General features: G+C 44.2%; 1 protein-coding gene across 2 annotated transcripts in view; it reads right to left on the bottom strand.

The window, feature by feature from the left end:
• Positions 1 to 18,632, bottom strand: part of C2 (complement C2) — a 41,497-nt gene that overhangs the window by 20,000 nt on the left and 2,865 nt on the right. For both annotated transcript variants that reach the window (XM_077904605.1, XM_077904606.1), the window contains exon 2: positions 16,161 to 16,325. In XM_077904605.1, coding sequence (XP_077760731.1) covers positions 16,161 to 16,194 — 34 coding nt within the window. In that variant the 5' untranslated portion in view covers positions 16,195 to 16,325. The remainder of the gene's footprint in view (positions 1 to 16,160; positions 16,326 to 18,632) is intronic.

An 18,632-nucleotide genomic window follows, 5' to 3' on the forward strand; every position in this document is an offset into this window, starting at 1 on the left:
ATAAGAACGAAATGTTCTTTTCTCTTACAGGTGTGGAAGAGTGGTGTACAAAGATACTCACTACAGCATTCATCACTATTGTGAGCAAATGTTTGGAAATAACCCAAGTCATTTAGCAGAGGAGTAACACAGAGTACCTTATAGTTTGGACAGTGGAATGCTATGCAGCCTCTGAAAGTTTAAGGCTTATGCATGTATGAGGTGCAATGTCTCAAGATACTATCCGTAATATAATATATACTTTGTAACTAAATGGACATTTGAAACCATGTGTGTGGTCTATTGCCAATTATGCAGAAAAATGGGGAGAAAGAAGATGTAGCAACATACGCTCCTTAATATATACAATTTCTCCAGAAAGGCACACAAAATTTGGATAAGAGAGTTGTCTTTGAGGGCTAGAAAATGGGATGTGGGGCAAGGAGAGAGACTTACTCTTCTCAAAATCCCCTTTATTTCTCTTTGCACTTTTGTTGGGTATGTGTGGTACATATTCAAACAGATGGAGAGAGGGGATCCCTGGGTAGCTCAGCGGTTTGGCGCCTGCCTTTGGCCCAGGGCGCGATCCTGGAGTCCCATTTAAAAAAAAAAAAAAAAAAAAAACGAGAAAAAAAATTAAAATGTTTCACTACCAAAAAAAATCGACTAAACACAAAAGAAGACAGTAATGAAAGAAATGAAGGACAAATAAAATTACAAGGCATATAGAAAAGAAGTAGCAAAACGACAGGAGTAAGTCCCTCCTTGTCATAATTATTTTTTTTTAAGATTTTATTTATTTATTCATGAGAGTCACAGAGAAAGAGAGAGAGAGGCAGAGACACAGGCAGAGAGAGGAAGAAGCAGGCTCCATGCAGGGAGCCTGACACGGGACTCAATCCCGGGTGTCCAGGATCACGCCCTGGACTGCAGGTGGCGCTAAACAGCTGAGTGACCCGGGCTGCCCCCGTAATTACTTTAAATGTATATGGATTAAACTCTCCAATTAAGATACAGAGATGGGCAGACTGGATACAAAAAAATACATGACCTAACTATATGCTGTCTACAAGAGACTCACTTGAGATCCAAAGACCTCAAATAGATTGAAAGTGAAAGGATGAAAATGGATACTCCATGCAAACAGTAACCAAAAGAAAGGATAAGTATGCCAATGTCAGACAGAATAGACTTTAAATTTAAAAGTTCACAAGAGACAAAGAGGGACATTATATATTAATACAAGGTTCAATGCAGCAAGGATACATAACAATTATAACATTTTCACATCTAATTACAGACCGTCAAAATATATGAGGCAAAATGGGTCAGATTCGAAGAAGAGAGAAATAGACAGGTCTTACAACCATGCTTGGAGACGTCAATACCCCTTCTCTTTTTTTTTTTTTCTAAAATTTTTATTTATTTATGATAGTCACAGAGAGAGAGAGAGAGAGGCAGAGACACAGGCAGAGGGAGAAGCAGGCTCCATGCACCGGGAGCCCGACGTGGGATTCGATCCCGGGTCTCCAGGATCGCGCCCTGGGCCAAAGGCAGGCGCTAAGCCGCTGCGCCACCCAGGGATCCCCCCCCCCCCATTCTCTTTTTTAAAATGTTTTATTTAAATTCAGTTTGCCAACATATAGGTTAACACCCATTGCAATACCCCATTCTTTTTTTTTTTTTTTTTTTTTTTTTTTTTATGATAGTCACACAGAGAGAGAGAGAGAGAGGCAGAGACATAGGCAGAGGGAGAAGCAGGCTCCATGCACCGGGAGCCTGACGTGGGATTCAATCCCGGGTCTCCAGGATCGCGCCCTGGGCCAAAGGCAGGCACTAAACCGCTGCGCCACCCAGGGATCCCTCAATACCCCATTCTTAATGCACAGACAACCAGGGGTGCCTGAGTGGTTCAATCAGTTGAACATCCAACTCTTTTTTTTTTTTTCCTAAAAATTTTATTTATTCATGAGAGACACAGAATGAGAGAGGCAGAGACATAGGCAGAGAGAAAAGCAGGCTCCATGCAGGGAGCCCCATGTGAGACTTGATCCAGGGACTCCAGAATCATGCCCTGAGCCAAAGGCAGACACTCAACCGCTGAGCCACCCAGGCGTCCGGAACATCCAACTCTTGATCTCAGCTCAGATCTTAATCTCAGCGTCGTTGAGTTTGAAACCTACATTGGGCTCCATCCCCAGCATGGAGCCCACTTAAAACAAACAAACGATGAACAGAACAACCAGACAAAAAAGGAAATGAAGATATAGAGGACTTAACACAATAAGACAAATAGATCTAACAGATGTGTACAGAACACTACCAGGCAGCAAAAGCACACACATCCTTCTCCAGTGCACGTGGGACATTTTCCAGGATACACCATGTGTTAAGCCATAAATAAGATCTCTGCAGATTTCGACGGGATTGAGTCCCACATCGGGCTCCCTGCACGGAGCCTGCTTTTCCCTCTGCCTGTGTCTCTGCCTCTCTCTCTCTCATGAATAAATAAATAAATCTTTAAAAAAAAATTCTCCAGTGGGAGGCGGAGGCCTGATGAAGCATGGCTGGCAAACTGTTGAAAATTGTTGAAGCTGGGTCATCTGTGTATTCTACCTATTTTTGTGTCTGTTTGAAAGTTTCCTTGGGATCCCTGGGTGGCGCAGCGGTTTGGCGCCTGCCTTTGGCCCAGGGCGCGATCCTGGAGACCCGGGATCGAGTCCCACATCGGGCTCCCGGTGCATGGAGCCTGCTTCTCCCTCTGCCTATGTCTCTGCCTCTCTCTCTCTCTCTCTGTGACTATCATAAATTAAAAATAAAATAAAATAAAATAAAGTTCTTTAAAAAAAAAAAAAAAGAAAAAAAAAGAAAGTTTCCTTAATAAAAAGTTAAAGTAGGGGTGCCTGGGTGGCTCAGTGGGTTAAGGGTCTGCCTTCAGCTCAAGTCATGATCTCAGGGCCCTGGGATCAAGCCCATGTCAGGCAGGGAGTCTGCTTCTCCCTCTCCCTCTCTCCCTCCCCTTGCTCATGCTCCCTGTCTCTCCAAATAAATAAATAATCTTTTTTAAAAATGTTTAAAAAGGGATCCCTGGGTGGCACAGCGGTTTAGCACCACCACCTTCCGCCCAGGGCGCAATCCTGGAGACCCGGGATTGAATCCCACGTCGGGCTCCCGGTGCATGGAGCCTGCTTCTCCCTCTGCCTATGTCTCTGCCTCTCTCTCTCTCTCTCTCCCTCTCTCTCTCTGTGTGTGTGACTATCATAAATAAAAAAAAATAAAAAGAAATAAAAAGAAAAATGTTTAATAAGGGCAGCCCGGGTGGCTCCGCGGTTTAGCGCTGCCTTCAGCCCAGGGTGTGAACCTGGAGACCCGGGATCGAGTCCCACATCGGGTTCCCTGCATGGAGCCTGCTTCTCCCTCTGCCTGTGTCTCTGCCTCTCTCTCTCTGTGTGTGTCTCACATGAATAAATAAATAAGATCTTTTTAAAAAATAATATAAAATGTTTAAAAAATAAAAAGTTAAAATATAAAAAATTTCAACCCCCTTTGACCATTAAGTAAGATCAGACAAATAAAAAGACTAGACAAGGCACAAAGACCCTGCCACACACAACAGGTGCTGTCAAAAACATCAAACGAATAAATGATAAAAATATCAAACGAATAAATGATAAAGCTCGGGGAACGTAAGTACCAAATCATCTTGCAAGTTACACCTACCGCGGAAATCAATAAATGAGCCATTTATACATGAGTCTTTCATGAGCGTTGTTAGCATGAGTCAGTCCTCTGGAGCCCCATCATAACTGTATTTTTATTTATTTTTTTTAATTTTTATTTATTTATGATAGTCACACACAGAGAGAGAGAGAGGCAGAGACACAGGCAGAGGGAGAAGCAGGCTCCATGCACCGGGAGCCCGACGTGGGATTCGATCCCAGGTCTCCAGGATCACGGCCTGGGCCAAAGGCAGGCGCCAAACCGCTGCACCACCCAGGGATCCCACAACTGTATTTTTAAAATCCCACTTCTGAGATAGACCGTTTGGAAAAATGACCAGATGAAAGGAAAGCCACTCCATCAGAGCCACCTATTATTCTTGCTCTGGTGACTTGCTACCATCTTTCTATAAATCACTATAAAATCTACGCCAGGAAGGTTGCTGTACTGAATGAGGGAAAGGCCCATAAATTAGCACCTAGCACAGCAAGTGACAGAAAGCAGTAATTTAGGAAACATGAGGTCCCCTGGGGCATTCATTTCCTGTGCCCTGTATCCTCTGTGCCACTCTCTGATTTCAGCAGTGGCTGGCGTGGACAGTTCTTTGGAGCTCAGACTCACCTTGTGCTAAATCCCGGCCTTTCCCGGAGCCTCAGTGACAAGTGGGCAAACACAGGGGGAAAGGCCAGGGATCTAATGTCCCAGAGTCAACCTGCCACTCATCAGAGAACGGAAATTGGTGGCTAAATACTCCTGCCTCCTGTCCTTCCAATGGGCAATTTCTGGAGACCTTCTGTTTCCCTCCTCAGAAAATTCCAGTGGAGTCGCATTCCCATCGAGCACAATAGCCAATCATCCTAAATTGGCTTTTCCTTCTTCCCAAAATCACACTGCCTTACTTCTGCATTCTAGAATCATTTAAATTAACTGCCTAAACCCACATCTCAGACTCTGCTTTCAGGGACACGCAAATTAAGACTGTCGCTGTCATACTTGCCTCTCCCATGACCCATTGCTCTTCTTTCATGGGTTTTCCCCAACCAACATGCCAGCCAAACCCAGACTGTAACATGAACATGGAGAATTACAATCCATTGGTTTATGGGTCTCTGCCCATTGCTGGAGCGCAAACTGCTCAAGGGCAGGGACCCTGTGATGACTTGGCATCGCTGGTGTCCAGTGGAAGAGATGGAAGCAGGTAAGCACTGCACCAAGCCACAGTAGTCATTGAGGCTGTTCTCCAATTTTCCTATTTTTTGCCTTCTTCCAGGCACTTGGTATTGAATTTCTCAGCACTCTTGAAGTTAGGCATAGCCACATGGCATGCTGTCACCAATGAAATGTGAGCAGAAGCCACATGGGTTGTTTTTTCTAGGCAGAAGTGCTAATTGCCAATGCGACATGAGATATTCTGGTGCCCTCTTTTGGTGGAGCCTTCTTTAACCTGGATCCCCAAGTGATTCTGATGACCAGAGAGGCCCCCACCACCACCGTGCTGACTCACTGACAGGTAGCATCAGTGAGTAATAAACAGGCATGGGGAACTACTGATTGTGGTGCTATTTGTTACTGCAGCATTTGCTTAGCCACTCTGACCGATACAAGCTGAGATAAGGATGCATCTAGAGTTCACAGACACACAGAGAGGAGGGTATCAGATCTCTCAGAGGCTCAGAAAGGCTCCATATGGGAACCGGAAATAAGCTTTAAAAGATGAATATTTAAGCACCCGACAAGGAAGAGAGAGGACAGCCCAGGCAAAGCAATCTGTGTAGGGAAAGGCTTGGAGTCTGGAACCCTGGAAGAAGGTAAGAGAACTGCAGGTAAGTTAGGAAGGGTTAGGGTGGGAGAGGGAAGAGGAGGCCACAGAAAGATGAGACGGGGAAGGAGTCTGCCCTACTCAGGAGCCAGGGTGGCAGTCTAAAAGGCAATTAGGTATACAACATTGTAGGCAGGGGAGTGATATGATTTCATCTGCATCTCAAATATATTATATTGGAAACAGTGTGGAAGGTGAATTGGAAGACCAGTTAGGAGACTATTTTAATCCTTGCAAGAGACCAGGGGCTACATGGATGCAAAGCAGTGGGGAAGGAAAGCCCAAACAAGTGTTGAGGGGCAGACTCCGGAGACCCTCTGTGCTGTCCGCTGGGCTCTCCCGACACCTGGGCTGCCCACATCTCAGCACTTGCCCCAGCATCCTCTGGTTGCTTACTTATTACCTGTAGTCATCTTGAGTGTAGGAAACGTATTTTTCTTTCCTTCTTTTTTTTTTTTTTAATCAATTAACATTTTATTATTCAATTTAAAAGGCAGTGAAGTATTAGAGAGGTTTTAGCTTCCTGGGAAACCAACAAGAGCAGCAAAATGTGTCCAATAAGCGGATATGCATTTTTAGCTTTTAAAAAATAGGTTTTTCTTCAAGAGTTATATTTGAAAGGACAGTTTTCTGTATTAAAATGATTGTTTGGGGCACCTGAGTGGCTCAGCGGTTGAGCAACTGCCTTTGGCTCAGAGTGTGATCCTGGGGTCCTGGGATTGAGTCCCACATCGGGTTCCCTGCAGGGAGCCTGCTTCTCCCTCTGCCTGTGTCTCTGCCTCTCTCTGTGTGTCTCTCATGGATAAATAAATAAAATCGTTTTAAAAAATAAAATGATTGTTCACTATTAAATCTATTTTTTATTTCTTTAAAAAAAACTTTTTTTGAGGTAAAATACACATAAAATTTACCATCGTAACGATTTTCTTTGGGGGGTGGGTCAGAAAGAGAATCTTTTTTTTTTTTTTTCTTTTTTTTTTTCAGAAAGAGAATCTTAAGCAGGTTCCACGAGATCACCACCTGAGCTGAAATCAAGAATCAGGTGCTTAATCAGGAGGGCCACCCAGACACCCCTCTGCCGCTCATCTTAACCATTTTCAAGTGCACAGTTCAGTGATATTAAACACATTCAAAATTTTGTGCAACCATGACCACTCTCCATCTCCATAACTCATTCTGTCTTATAAAACTGAAACCCTGTACCCATTAAACATCCCCCTACCCCCAGCCCTGGCCACCACCCTTCTGCTTTCTATTTCTAGGATTTGGAGTGCTCCAAGTATCTCATATAAATGGAATCATACAGTATTTGTCCTTTTGTGTCTGGCTTATTTTCCTTAGCACAAGGTCCATAAGTTTCATCTGTGCCATAGCATGTGTCAGAATCTCCATCCTTCTTAAGACCAAGTAATATTCTATTGTATGTGTATCCATATCTTGCTCATCCACTCATCTGCTGATGGGCACTTGGGTTATTTTCTGTGTTAGCTCCTATAATGTTGCTGTGAATATGGTTGTACAAATATCTCTGAGACCCTGCTTTCAGTTCTTTTGGATGTGTGCCCAGACATGGAGTTTCTGAATCATACAGTAATTCTATTTTTAATTTTTTTTTTGAGGAACCACCATAGTGTTTTCGGTGCCTTTTCGTATTCCCATCAACAAGGCTTTCAGTTTCTCCACACCCTCAGCAAATGTCTCTTACTCTTCTTTGAGCCACAGCACTGGCTCCGCATTGGCACATTGTGGGAACTCATATATTTATTAAATGGATGGGCAAGGGATTTGGTGGCTGAGTATATATGAAGGATGAAGAGCCAAGAGAAGTCCATATTGAATCCCAAGTTTTTAGCTTGGGTGATGGAATGGATAGAGGCACCTAAATGGAGAAACAGGTTTGGGGAGAAAAAGAATAGACTCTATCCAGGATATACTGTGTTTTAACTACCTCTAGAACATTCAGGAGGAGACAGATATCCTAGACCAGACACAAGAGGCAAGTCTGGTGGGAGTCTGTATCAGTCATTGTTCCCCAGAGAAGCAGAAACATAAATACAAAGAGATTGGGGCACCTGGGTGGCTCAGTTTGTTAAGCATCTGCCTTCAGCTCAGGTCCTAATCACAGGGTCCTGGGATCAAGCACAGCATCATCAAGCACCGCATCAAGTTCCCTGCTCAGCATGGAGCCAGCTTCTCCCTCTCCCTCTGCCCCTCCCTTCCCCTGCTTGTGCTCTCACTCGCTCTCTCTCTCATTCTCTCTCAAATAAATAAAATCTTTAAAAATAAATACATACATACAAAGAGATTGATTTTAAGGAATTGACTCATGCAATTGTGGAGGCTGCCAGGTCCAAAATCCACAGGCAGACAGGAGGTTGGGAAGAGTTGATGTTGTGGGTTGGGTTTTTTTAAAGATTTTATTTATTTTTTCATGAGAGACACAGAGAGAGGCAGAGACATAGGCAGAGGGAGAAGCAGACTTCCTGTGGTGAACCCAGTGCGGGACTCGATCCCAGGACCCCAGGATCACGACCTGAGCCAGAGGCAGGCGCTCAACCACTGAGCCACCCAGAGGCCCCAGATGTTGTGGTCTTGAGTTCGAATTTGTACCGCAGACTGGCAGGATGGGAACTGAAGCAAGATTTCTGTTATAGTCTTGAGTTTCTCTGGGAATCCTCAGTTTTTGCTCCTAAGGCCTTCAACTGATTGGATGAGGTCCACCCACATTATCCAGGAAAATCTCCTTTACTTAGAATTCAGCTGGGGCGCCTGGGTGGCTCAGCGGTTGAACATCTGCCTTTGGCTGAGGTCATTATCCTGGGGTCCTGGGGTCAAGTCCCGCATCAGGCTCCTCAAGGTGAGCCTGCTTTCCCCCCACGCCCCGCCTATGTCTCTGCCTCTCTCTGTGTGTCTTTCCTGAATAAATGAATAAAATCTTAAAAAAAAAATAGAATTCAACTGTGTGTAGATGGTAATCATAGCTACAAAAACACCTTCCAAGAAACATCCAGATTAGTGTTTAACTGAACAACTGATACTACAGTGCACCCAAGGTGACACATAAAACTAGCCACCACAGTCCTCCAGGTAATAACCAACCTCTTAAAAGCACAAGCTATCGCCCAGGGAGAACAAGGAGAATAAGAGGCCAAGGACACCAACAGTTAACAGATGGACAAAGGAAGAGAGTGAGGGGTTGCAGAGCAGCCTGAGGTTGTAGGAAGGGAAGCTCAAAGAAAGGTGTCACAGAAACCAGGGAAAGGCAGTGTATCAAACAAGCGCTGTCAAATGTGCCACCAGCTTCAGAAAGCTCAAGCGAGGCAAGTGCTGGAAACCAGAAACCTTTAGTGACCTTTCACAAGCAGCAGCTGGTCCACTGCCATTCAGAGTGTAAATTGGTACAACTACTTCAGAAGATCCTTCGGCATTGGGCAGGGGAGTAGAACATGTGAAGATGCCATCACCCAGAAGTTCCACTAGTAGGAATACAGCAGTAACCCTGCTATCCACAGCAGCGCCCTCCTATCCACGGTAGTACCTCCCTTATCCAAAGCAGCACCCCTATATCCAGGGCCATACCCCGTTATCAGCGGCAGTCACTTGCAGTTAACCTCAGTGTGAAAGCAGATGATCCTACTTCTGACGGATCAAGTGGATCAAGTCAACGGGAGCCTAATGCCAGGCATTCATCTCCCTTTAACTCTCAAATAGGCCGTTTATCATCTCAGGTCATCACAAGGAGAGTGAGTACAGCACAATAAGAAATTTGAAAGAGACCACATTCATATAGCTTTTGTATAGTATATTGTTAGCACTTTTCTGTTTTGTTCTGTTACTCTTTTTAATTTCTTACTGTGCTTAATTTATAAATTCAACTTTATCATAGGTGTGTATGTATTGAAACAAGTAGCCATATGGGATTCAGAAAATCCATAGTGTCAGGCATCCACTGAAGGTCTTGGAACATATCCCCCACCGATAAAGGGGGCCTACTGTGTATGGATGTTTGCTACTCAAAGTGTGGTCCACAGACCAGCTGCACTGGCCTCACTGGGAGCTTGTGGAAATGCAGAACCTCAGGCATCATCCAGACCTACAAGCTCAGCATCTGCACTTGAACTAATCTTCAGATGATTCACATGCACAATGAAGTGTGAGAAGCACTTCCTCTTCACTCTTTTGCTCGTGTTTTTAAAAATTCGCAAACCATATAGGCACTCCTTGCACATTTTTATACTACTACCTAAAATGTTCCTGAAATGTTTAAGTCATTGCAAAAAGATGCAGTTTCCAGTGTGTTGTAAATATTGACTTTTTTTTAAAGAATATTTTATTTATTTATTCATGAGATACACAGAGACATAGGCAGAGGGAGAAGCAGGCTCCCTGCAGGAAGCCTGAGGCGGGACTCGATCTCAGGAACTGGGGATCACAACCTGAGCTGAAGGCAGATGCTCAACCACTGAGCCACCCAGGTCCCCAACACTGACCTTTTTAAAAAGTGGTATTTCACTCTTAACGACACCCTCTCTGATTCATTAAAAAGCCCATGACCACTCTCTTCTGTAACAGTCAGAAACTTGGGGATCCCTGGGTGGCTCAGTGGTTTGGTGCCTGCCTCTGGCCCAGGGCGTGATCCTGGAGTCCCGGGATCAAGTCCCACGTCGAGCTCCCTGCATGGAGCCTACTTCTCCCTCTGCCTGTGTCTCTGCCTCTCTCTGTCTCTCATGAATAAATAAATATTTTAAAAAACAAAACAAAACAGAAAAAGTCAGAAACTTGACATGTTCCATTTCTTCTGAATTCATATTTTCCCTTTCTACCCACCAAAATGTTATCTCAATAAAATATGGCTTAGGTTTGAAAGTCTTCTATTCTCTGCAACGAAAATATGTATATAGATTAAAATTGAATTTATGGGTGCCTGGCTGGCTTGGATGGGAGAGTAAGCAAGTCTTGATCTTGAGGCTGTGGGTTCAAGTCCCACACTGGGTATAGGTTTACTTAAAATAAATAAACTTTTTTAAAAATTGAATTTTTAGATGTACCCTGGTGGCTTAGTTCATTAAACATCGGATTCTTCATCTCAGCTCAGGTCTTGATCTCAGGGTCACATGAGTTTAAGCCCCATATTGGGCTCCACACTGGGCAGGGAGCCTACTTTAAAAAAAAGAGGGATCCCTGGGTGGCGCAGCGGTTTGGCGCCTGCCTTTGGCCCAGGGCGCGATCCTGGAGACCCAGGATCGAGTCCCATGTTGGGCTCCCAGTGCATGGAGCCTGCTTCTCCCTCGGCCTATGTCTCTGCCTCTCTCTCTCTCTCTCTCTCTGATGACTATCATAAATAAAAATTGAAAAAAAAATTTTTTTTAAATAATAAAAAAAATAATAAAATAAAAAATAAAAAAAAAGAATTGAGGGATGCCTCAGTGGCTCAGCAGTTGAGCGTCTGCCTTCGGCTCAGGGCATGATCCCGGAGTTGCGGGATCAAATCCCACATCAAGCTCCTTGCGTAGAGCTTGCTTCTGTCTCTGCCTCTCTTTCTCTCTGTCATGAATAAATTTTTAGGGCAGCCCCGGTGGCCCAGCGGTTTAGTGCCCCCTTCAGCCCAGGGTGTGACCAAAGGGAGGCGCTCAACCACTGAGCCACCCAGGCGTCCCTGTGATATTTTTCTTAAAAAGAAGTACGATTCTAAATAAGATGGTTAGGTCACTTTCTTTTCAATTAGTTCATGTATTTATGGGTGAATGTTATTTATTGCTAGAATTAGGATTCAGTATGAATTCTATTCCTATTTTTCATTTTTGTAGATGTACGAACCAAAAATTTTGTTCCCATAAATATGTAGATGTAAATGGAAGAAGGTTTGTCATAGCAATGTCAATAAATTCTTTGAAATTATATACCAAAAGACAGTGACTTATCAAAACTCAATCAGCTGTTTTCTTCAACAAATGGTGCTGGAAAAACTGGATATCCACATGCAAAAGAAAAAAAATAAAATCCCTACCTCACACTATATACAAAAATTAACTCAAAATGGTTCAACAACCTAACTATATGAGCTTAAGCTGTAAAATGGTTAGAAGGAAACATGAGTAAATCTTCACAACCTTGGATTTGGTGATTTTTGTTTGTTTGTTTATTTTTCTAGTAATCTCCACACCCAATGTGGAGCTTGAACTCATGGCCCTTAGATAAAGAGTCACACACTCTTCTGACTGAGCCTGCCAGGTGCAGTCATCCCTTGGGGATGGTTTCTTAGATATGGACACCAAAAGCACAAACAACAAAAGAAAAAAATAAATAAATTAGACCTCACCAAAATTTAAAATATTTGTACACCTAAAGACTTTATTACCTTTTTTTTTTTTGTAAGCTCTACATCCAACACACAGCTTGAACTCACAACCCCAAGAGTCGCACACTCTGCAATCTGAGCCAGCCAGGTGTCCCAATCTAAAGACATTTTATCAAGAAAGTGAAAAAGACAACCTATAGAATGGAGAAAATATTTGTAAATTGCCTATCTTATAAGGATCTAGTATCCAAAATATATAAATAACTCTTACAATTCAACAACAAAGAGGCAAACAACTCAATTTAAAAATGGTCAAAGGAGGGATCCCTGGGTAGCTCGGCAGTTTAGCACCTGCCTTTGGCCCAGGGCGTGATCCTGAAGTCCCAGAATCAAATCTCACATGGGGCTCCCTGCATGGAGCCTGCTTCTCCCTCTGCCTGTGTCTCTGCCCCCCCCTCTGAATGTGTATGTCTCTCATGAATAAATAAATAAAATCTTTTTAAAAAATGGTCAAAGGACTTGAATTGATAGTTCTCAGAGAAGGTATACAAGTGGCACCGATAACCACATGAAAAGATACTCAACATCATTAGTCATTAGGGAAATGCAAATAAAAACCACAATGAGGTACCACTTCATACCCACAAGGATGGCTTAAAATGCATATATATAGAAAATAAGTGAGACCTAGGATGTGGAGAAATGTGCTGGTAGGAATATAAAATGGCTCAGCAGCCGTGGAAAACTGTTTGGTGGTTCCTCAAAAGTTACATATAGAACTACCATATTACCCAGAATTCAACTCCTAGGTAAATACCCCCCAAAAAACTAAAAACAGGTTCTCAACAAAGACAAGTGCATAGCAGCACTATTCGCAATCGTCAGAGGGTGGAAAGGGCCCTAACGTCCATCAACAAGAGGAATGAAAAAAACAGTTGTGGTATATCCATACACCTGAATATCAGTTGCCCGTAAAAAGGAACAGACTACTGATACACGCTATGGCATGGATGAACCTCAAAGGCATTACGGCACATGAATGCAGCCAGACACAGGGCCATATAGTGTGTGATACCATTTATACAAAACATCCAGGACAGGTCATTCCAGAGAAACAGAACACCTACTGGTGGCTGCTGAGAGCCAGAGGGAGGAGGGAAGCAACAATTTAACAGGGCTCCTTCTGGGGTGATGAAAATGTTTTGGAACGAGACAGAAGTAGACAGAGGTGGTGGCTGCACAATATTGTGAACGTACTAAATGCTGCTGAATTGTTCACTTCAAAATGGTTCATTTTATGTTGTCAATTTCACCTCAATAATAAAAAGGGTGAGACGCCTGGGTGGCTCAGTGGTTGAGCACCTGCCTTCGACTCAGGTCGTGATCCCAGGATCCCGGGATAGAGTCCCACATCAGGCTCCCTGCATGGAGCCTGCTTCTCCCTCTGCCTGTGTCTCTGCCTCTCTCTGTCTCTCGTGAATAAATAAAATATTTAAAAATAATAATGATAAAAAGGGTAAAATACTCAATCAGCTGACATTCAGCTTTGTTGAAAGGACAGAGAAAGTAGCTGATGTGCAGAAGGATGTCACTACATCACTCACATTCTCAGAACCAACAGATTTTGGAACTGCTCCTGGGGTACCCTGGTGTTTTGATGCTTCTACATACCCCTGGAGCTTGGTTTCTGTGGCAAGGGCAGGTTGGGCAAGAGGATGAGGACACATGTTTCTCCTTCATGGGGGTCTCCCCAGGCCCACCAGTGCCTTTATGCCTTTTGGGAGAGTCAGATCTGAAAAGCGTTCCCTTACGTCTCTCTGGGTCCATCTACTCCTTGGACAGTCCTCTCACACTACAGGGACACACATCCCTAATTTGAAGCCTGCTGCCCTAGAGAAGCTTACATGTCACACTCAGAGAGGAGTAAAAGCTCACATCAGCGCCGTAGTAATAACCACCAGTTTAAACAACGCAGAAGTGGGGCACCTGGGTGGCTCACCTCTTGATTTTGGCTCAAGTCATGACCTCAGGATTGTGAAATGGAGCCCTGAGTCAGGCTCTGTGCTTAGCACAGGGAGTCTGCTGGGGATTCTCTCTCTCCCTCTCCCTCTGCCCCTCCTGCTTGCTCACTCTCTCTCTCTCTCTCAAATAAATAAATAAATCTCTAAACAATGCAAATGTCCATCAACAGGACAAAGGATTAATTAATTGTGGTGTAAGCATGCAATAGAAAGAAAGTGAATAAATTACAACTACACAACTCAACAAAATCAGAATGAGTTAAAAAACCAGCTCCAGAAAAATGCATAATGTATATTCCATCTATGTGATGGTTAAACACACAAAGCTAAACAGCATGCTATTTAGGGATACCTACAATATGCACAGATAATGAAGTTATGAAGACAAGAAAAGTACATATCATTAAGAAATTCAGGGGCAGCCCGGCCAGAGTGGCTCAGTGGTTTAGCGCCACCTTCAGCCCAGGGTGTGGTCCTAAAGACCTGGGATCAAGTCCCGTCAGGCTCCCTGCATGGAGCCTGCTTCTCCCTCTGCCCATGTCTCTGACTCTCTGTGTATGTGTCTCTCATGAATAAATAAAATAAAATCTTAAAAAAAAAAAAAAAGAATGGGAATGTAGGGAAGCCTGGGTGGCTCAGCAGTTGAGCATCTGCCTTTGGCTCAGGGCGTGACCCGGGGATCTGGGATCGAGTCCCACATCAGACTCCTCGCTGGGATCCTGCTTCTCCCCCTCTGCCTATATTTCTGCCTCTCTCTGTGTGTCTCTCATGAATAAATAAATAAATCTTAAAAAAAAAAAAAAAAAGAATGGGAATGTAGGGAACAGCTGGGTGGCTCAGTGGTTGAGAATTTGCCTTTAGCTCAGGTCATGATCCCGGAGTCCCGGGATTGAGTCCTACATTGGGCTCCCTACATGGAGCCTGCTTCTCCCTCTGCCTATATTTCTGCCTCTCTCTGTGTGTCTCTCACAAATAAATAAATAAAATCTTAAAAAAAAAAAAAAAAAAAGAAGAAGAATGGGATGTAGGAAGAAGGATGGGGCAGCCCGGGTGGCCCAGCGGTTTAGCGCCGCCTTCAGCCCAGGGCATGATCCTGGGTACCCGGGGTCAAGTCCCATGTCGGGCTCCCTGCATGAAGCCTGCTTCTCCCTCTGCCTGTGTCTCTGCCTCTCTCTCTCTCTCTCTCTGTGTCTCTCGTGAATAAATAAATAAAATTTAAAAAAAAAAAAGGAAGAAGGATGGACTTTCAACAAGTTCTGAAATTAAGGAAAGAGAGATAAGGATGAGTAAAGAAAGGGAAATTTGGGGTGTGAAGGAAGGCTCTCTGGGCTGCTGAGAGCAGGCGATCAGAAGAAGGGTAGGGGTACTCAAGAGAGGGGGCGGTGTGCAGCACAGCGTGGTGGGCCGAGGGGCTCTCCTTGGTGCACAGAGAACCCAGGTAAAGGATGCTGCTAGGTCAGAGCAGCTGAGAGTGGTACCCAGGTGGACAGGGAGAGAGGGGAAGACAGGATGCCTGGAGGTCTCCCTGGGACCTGGGGCAGGGATGCTTGCTGCCTCCCAGGAGAGAGAGATCTGAGGGTCACTGAGGGAATGGGGCTCTGGCATTTCAAATTTCAGAAAGGACACAGTTCCAGATGCTGTCAATCAGCAGGGGGTGATCTCAGGAAAGAAGTGGATGAAATGAAGTCAAACTAAAAGTTTTGAATGTCAAGAAGCTTTGAAGAAACCGTTAATATTGGTTGCTGGAGGGAAGGGGAACTGGGTGGGGGTTGGCAGGAGAACTTTCAGTGTGTACCCTTTTACATTTTTCTAATTTTGTGGGTTTGGAGGTTTGGATTTTGATTTTGTTTAGTTGGTTGGTTGTTTGGCACGGCAGTAGGGGGGGTTGCTTTGGTTACTTTTGGCTTTTTGGTTTTGTTTTTGGGGTGAGGAAAAATAGGCTATTTATTGGTGTCACATCACCCAGGAGAATGAAGAGCTAATGCTCACAGTCCTAAACTCCCCATTGGCTTGCAAGCAGGGGTTTTTACAGGGTGAAAATCTAGGGGCGTCTGGGTGGCTCAGTTGGTTAAGCATCTGCCTTTGGCTTGGGTCATGATCCCAGGGTCCTGGGATCAAGCCTGAGTTGGGCTCCCTGCTCAGGGGGGAGCCTGCTTCTCCCTCTCCCTTTGCCCCTCCCACCCCAGTTAGTGCTCTCTCTATTAAAAATCTTAAAATCTTAAAAAAATAAGTAAACAAAAATAAAAATAAAATAAAGGGTGAAAATTCAGGATTAGGGTCTCAAGCTCTTGGATCATGCTGATTGATTAGGGATTGGACCTACTGTAATACTTCCTTTCTTGATCCTCTTCTCTCATTTGGCATCTCCTGGTATGGTTTTGGTGTGATTGTAGAGAGGTGGTCGTCTGCTGCAGGGGCCTGGCTGTTCCTCTTTAGGAGCCGGGAACTGCAAAACATTCTCAGCAGATTGTGTTTCAGGATGTCATCTCTAAAAGGCAGACATTTTACATCTTGTGACTATTACTAAGCTGCAAACTATTATTATTATTTTCTTGCAAAAATGGCACATTATGTTTGTCATCTCAAGCAGAATAGCATCCCACAGACTTTTCATGAGGCAACATGTTATTTCCTGAGACAATTTTACAGGTTTCTTTAACAGTAACTAAGGGCTACAAGACTGGCCAGAGGCAGCTGTGGGCTCTACAGGAGTTTGCATACCAGGTTTCAGCTCCCCTCCCCCCACTTGTTTCTAGTTACTCCTGAGTCTTGAGGGATGACCACTGCTCTAGCTACTTCTGGCTGAAGAGGGGCGAAGATCAGGATTAGAGGAATGCAACTGGTTTGCTCCTAACTGTGAATCCTCTGGCACCTGGCCTAACTTCAAAGCTTTGGAGAACCATCAAGTTAGTTCCTGCTTTTGCTGCCTTCAAGCAGCATCTCATGCCACAGGTGTGAGTATGTACATCATATAAAGAGCAGATAGATCTCCCACTTGGGTTAATGCCCAGAGTACTGATCAAATTCCTTGAGGAATCCAAGAAAACAGACCAGAAAACCAATCCCATTCTGTTCACAGGACTTTGGCAGAAATTTGTTGCAGCCAAGTGTCTTGAACCTGTCTAGGTGGGTTTCTACCTCAGCTGAATAATTAATGTAAATGCAGCAGGAAGAGTTAATTACCTTCCATATCCCTCCCTGTTCCGGCAAAATACAATCTAAGGCCATTCTATCATCCAGGCCAAAGAGTCTAATGCTTTTTGTTGAGCTGCTATTGCTTGAGCAATTTCATTGGCCAGAATTCCCAAGGTGATAGAAATATTTTTGATCACTTGTTTATGAGTCCTCATCCCCCACCAGGGTAAAAATGTTCTCCCAAATAAATATCAAATGCATTCTTTTGATAAGCAAGCAAGTAATTCCCACCTGGTATTGATTCCCTTTCTGATTGATAAAATACACTTTTTGAATCCTGAACCATGCAAGTGACTCTAAGAAAACATAAAATAAAGGCAGCCCTGATGGCTCGGTGGTTTAGCATCGCCTTCAATCCAGGGTGCGATCCCGGAGACCCGGAATCGAGTCCCGTATCGGGCTCCCTGCATGCAGCCTGCTTCTCCCTCTGCCTGTGTCTCTGCCTCTCCCCCTCTCTCTGTATCTCTATGAATAAATAAATAAAATCTTAAAAAAGAAAACATAAAATAAACTGGACATTTTTTTTTAATTAGGGGTGTGGATGAGGTCCATTTGCATGGACACTGGCAGGCCTGGAAGTTGGTTGCTCAGGCAACAAGGAGAGGTAGGGAGCAGCAGAGCAGGACTCAGGGTTCCTACAGTGAGGGCAGTGCTGAAAGGAAGAGATGTTGGAGGTTTTGTTGTAATACACGAAAAGTTTTATCAGCCTGTGGATTTAAGTCCAATATTTCCTTTTTTAAAAATATTTTGATTGATTGATTGATTCATTCATTCATGAGAGACAGAGAGAGAGAGAGGCAGAGACACAGGCAGAGGGAGAAGCAGGCTCTATGCAGGGAGCCCCATGTGGAACTTGATCCCAGGACCCCAGGATCACTCCCAAAGCCGAAGGCAAATGCCCAACCGTTGAGGCTGAGCCACCCAGGCGTCCCTAAGTCCAATATTTCCTATTGGTACCTCAAGGAATATAATTATTCTGGCCTAGGCTGAGCATATGGCAAAAGTACACCCACTGCCAAAACTACCTTGAAGGTCTCAGGGAAATGTGTAACCATTTCTGTCTAGGATTATCTAGACCACTGTTAGCATTCACCAGGAACCAGGAGTGATACTCTAAGCCATGAGCTAGCTTAGTCCTTGACCACTTCTCCCAGACATAGACACAAAAACGCACACATCTCTTTTCAGATTGGGCTTTTAAAGACTCACAGCACTGAAAGAGACTTCATAGGACAATCCCTCCTTTTCTTGAAGAGAATACTGAAACCTCGGGGATGTTGACAGCCTCCAACCTAAACTAGAGCCTAGACCTTTTGTCTCCTCTTGTTCCTTGCTCCATAGTCAGATTTTATTTCTCAAGCCCACTAAGAATCCTGAATCCACTGTCCTTCACACTATGCCAGGGAGTTTGGTACCACTAGCCAAGGACAGGAGGTTTCCTCATCTCACATTGGCAGAAGTCTGGGGCCAAGGGACAAGGATCAAGATACCCCTGCATGGGCTATGTGGGAAAATAGCCCTAAACACCTCCTCACCAGGCTGTACAGGAGAAGATAGCCTGGTGCACTATGGCTTATTTCCACATGAAACTGTAGCTGGA

Source organism: Canis aureus, chromosome 7 (assembly GCF_053574225.1).
Source record: "Canis aureus isolate CA01 chromosome 7, VMU_Caureus_v.1.0, whole genome shotgun sequence".
Classification (NCBI taxonomy): Eukaryota; Metazoa; Chordata; class Mammalia; order Carnivora; family Canidae; genus Canis; species Canis aureus.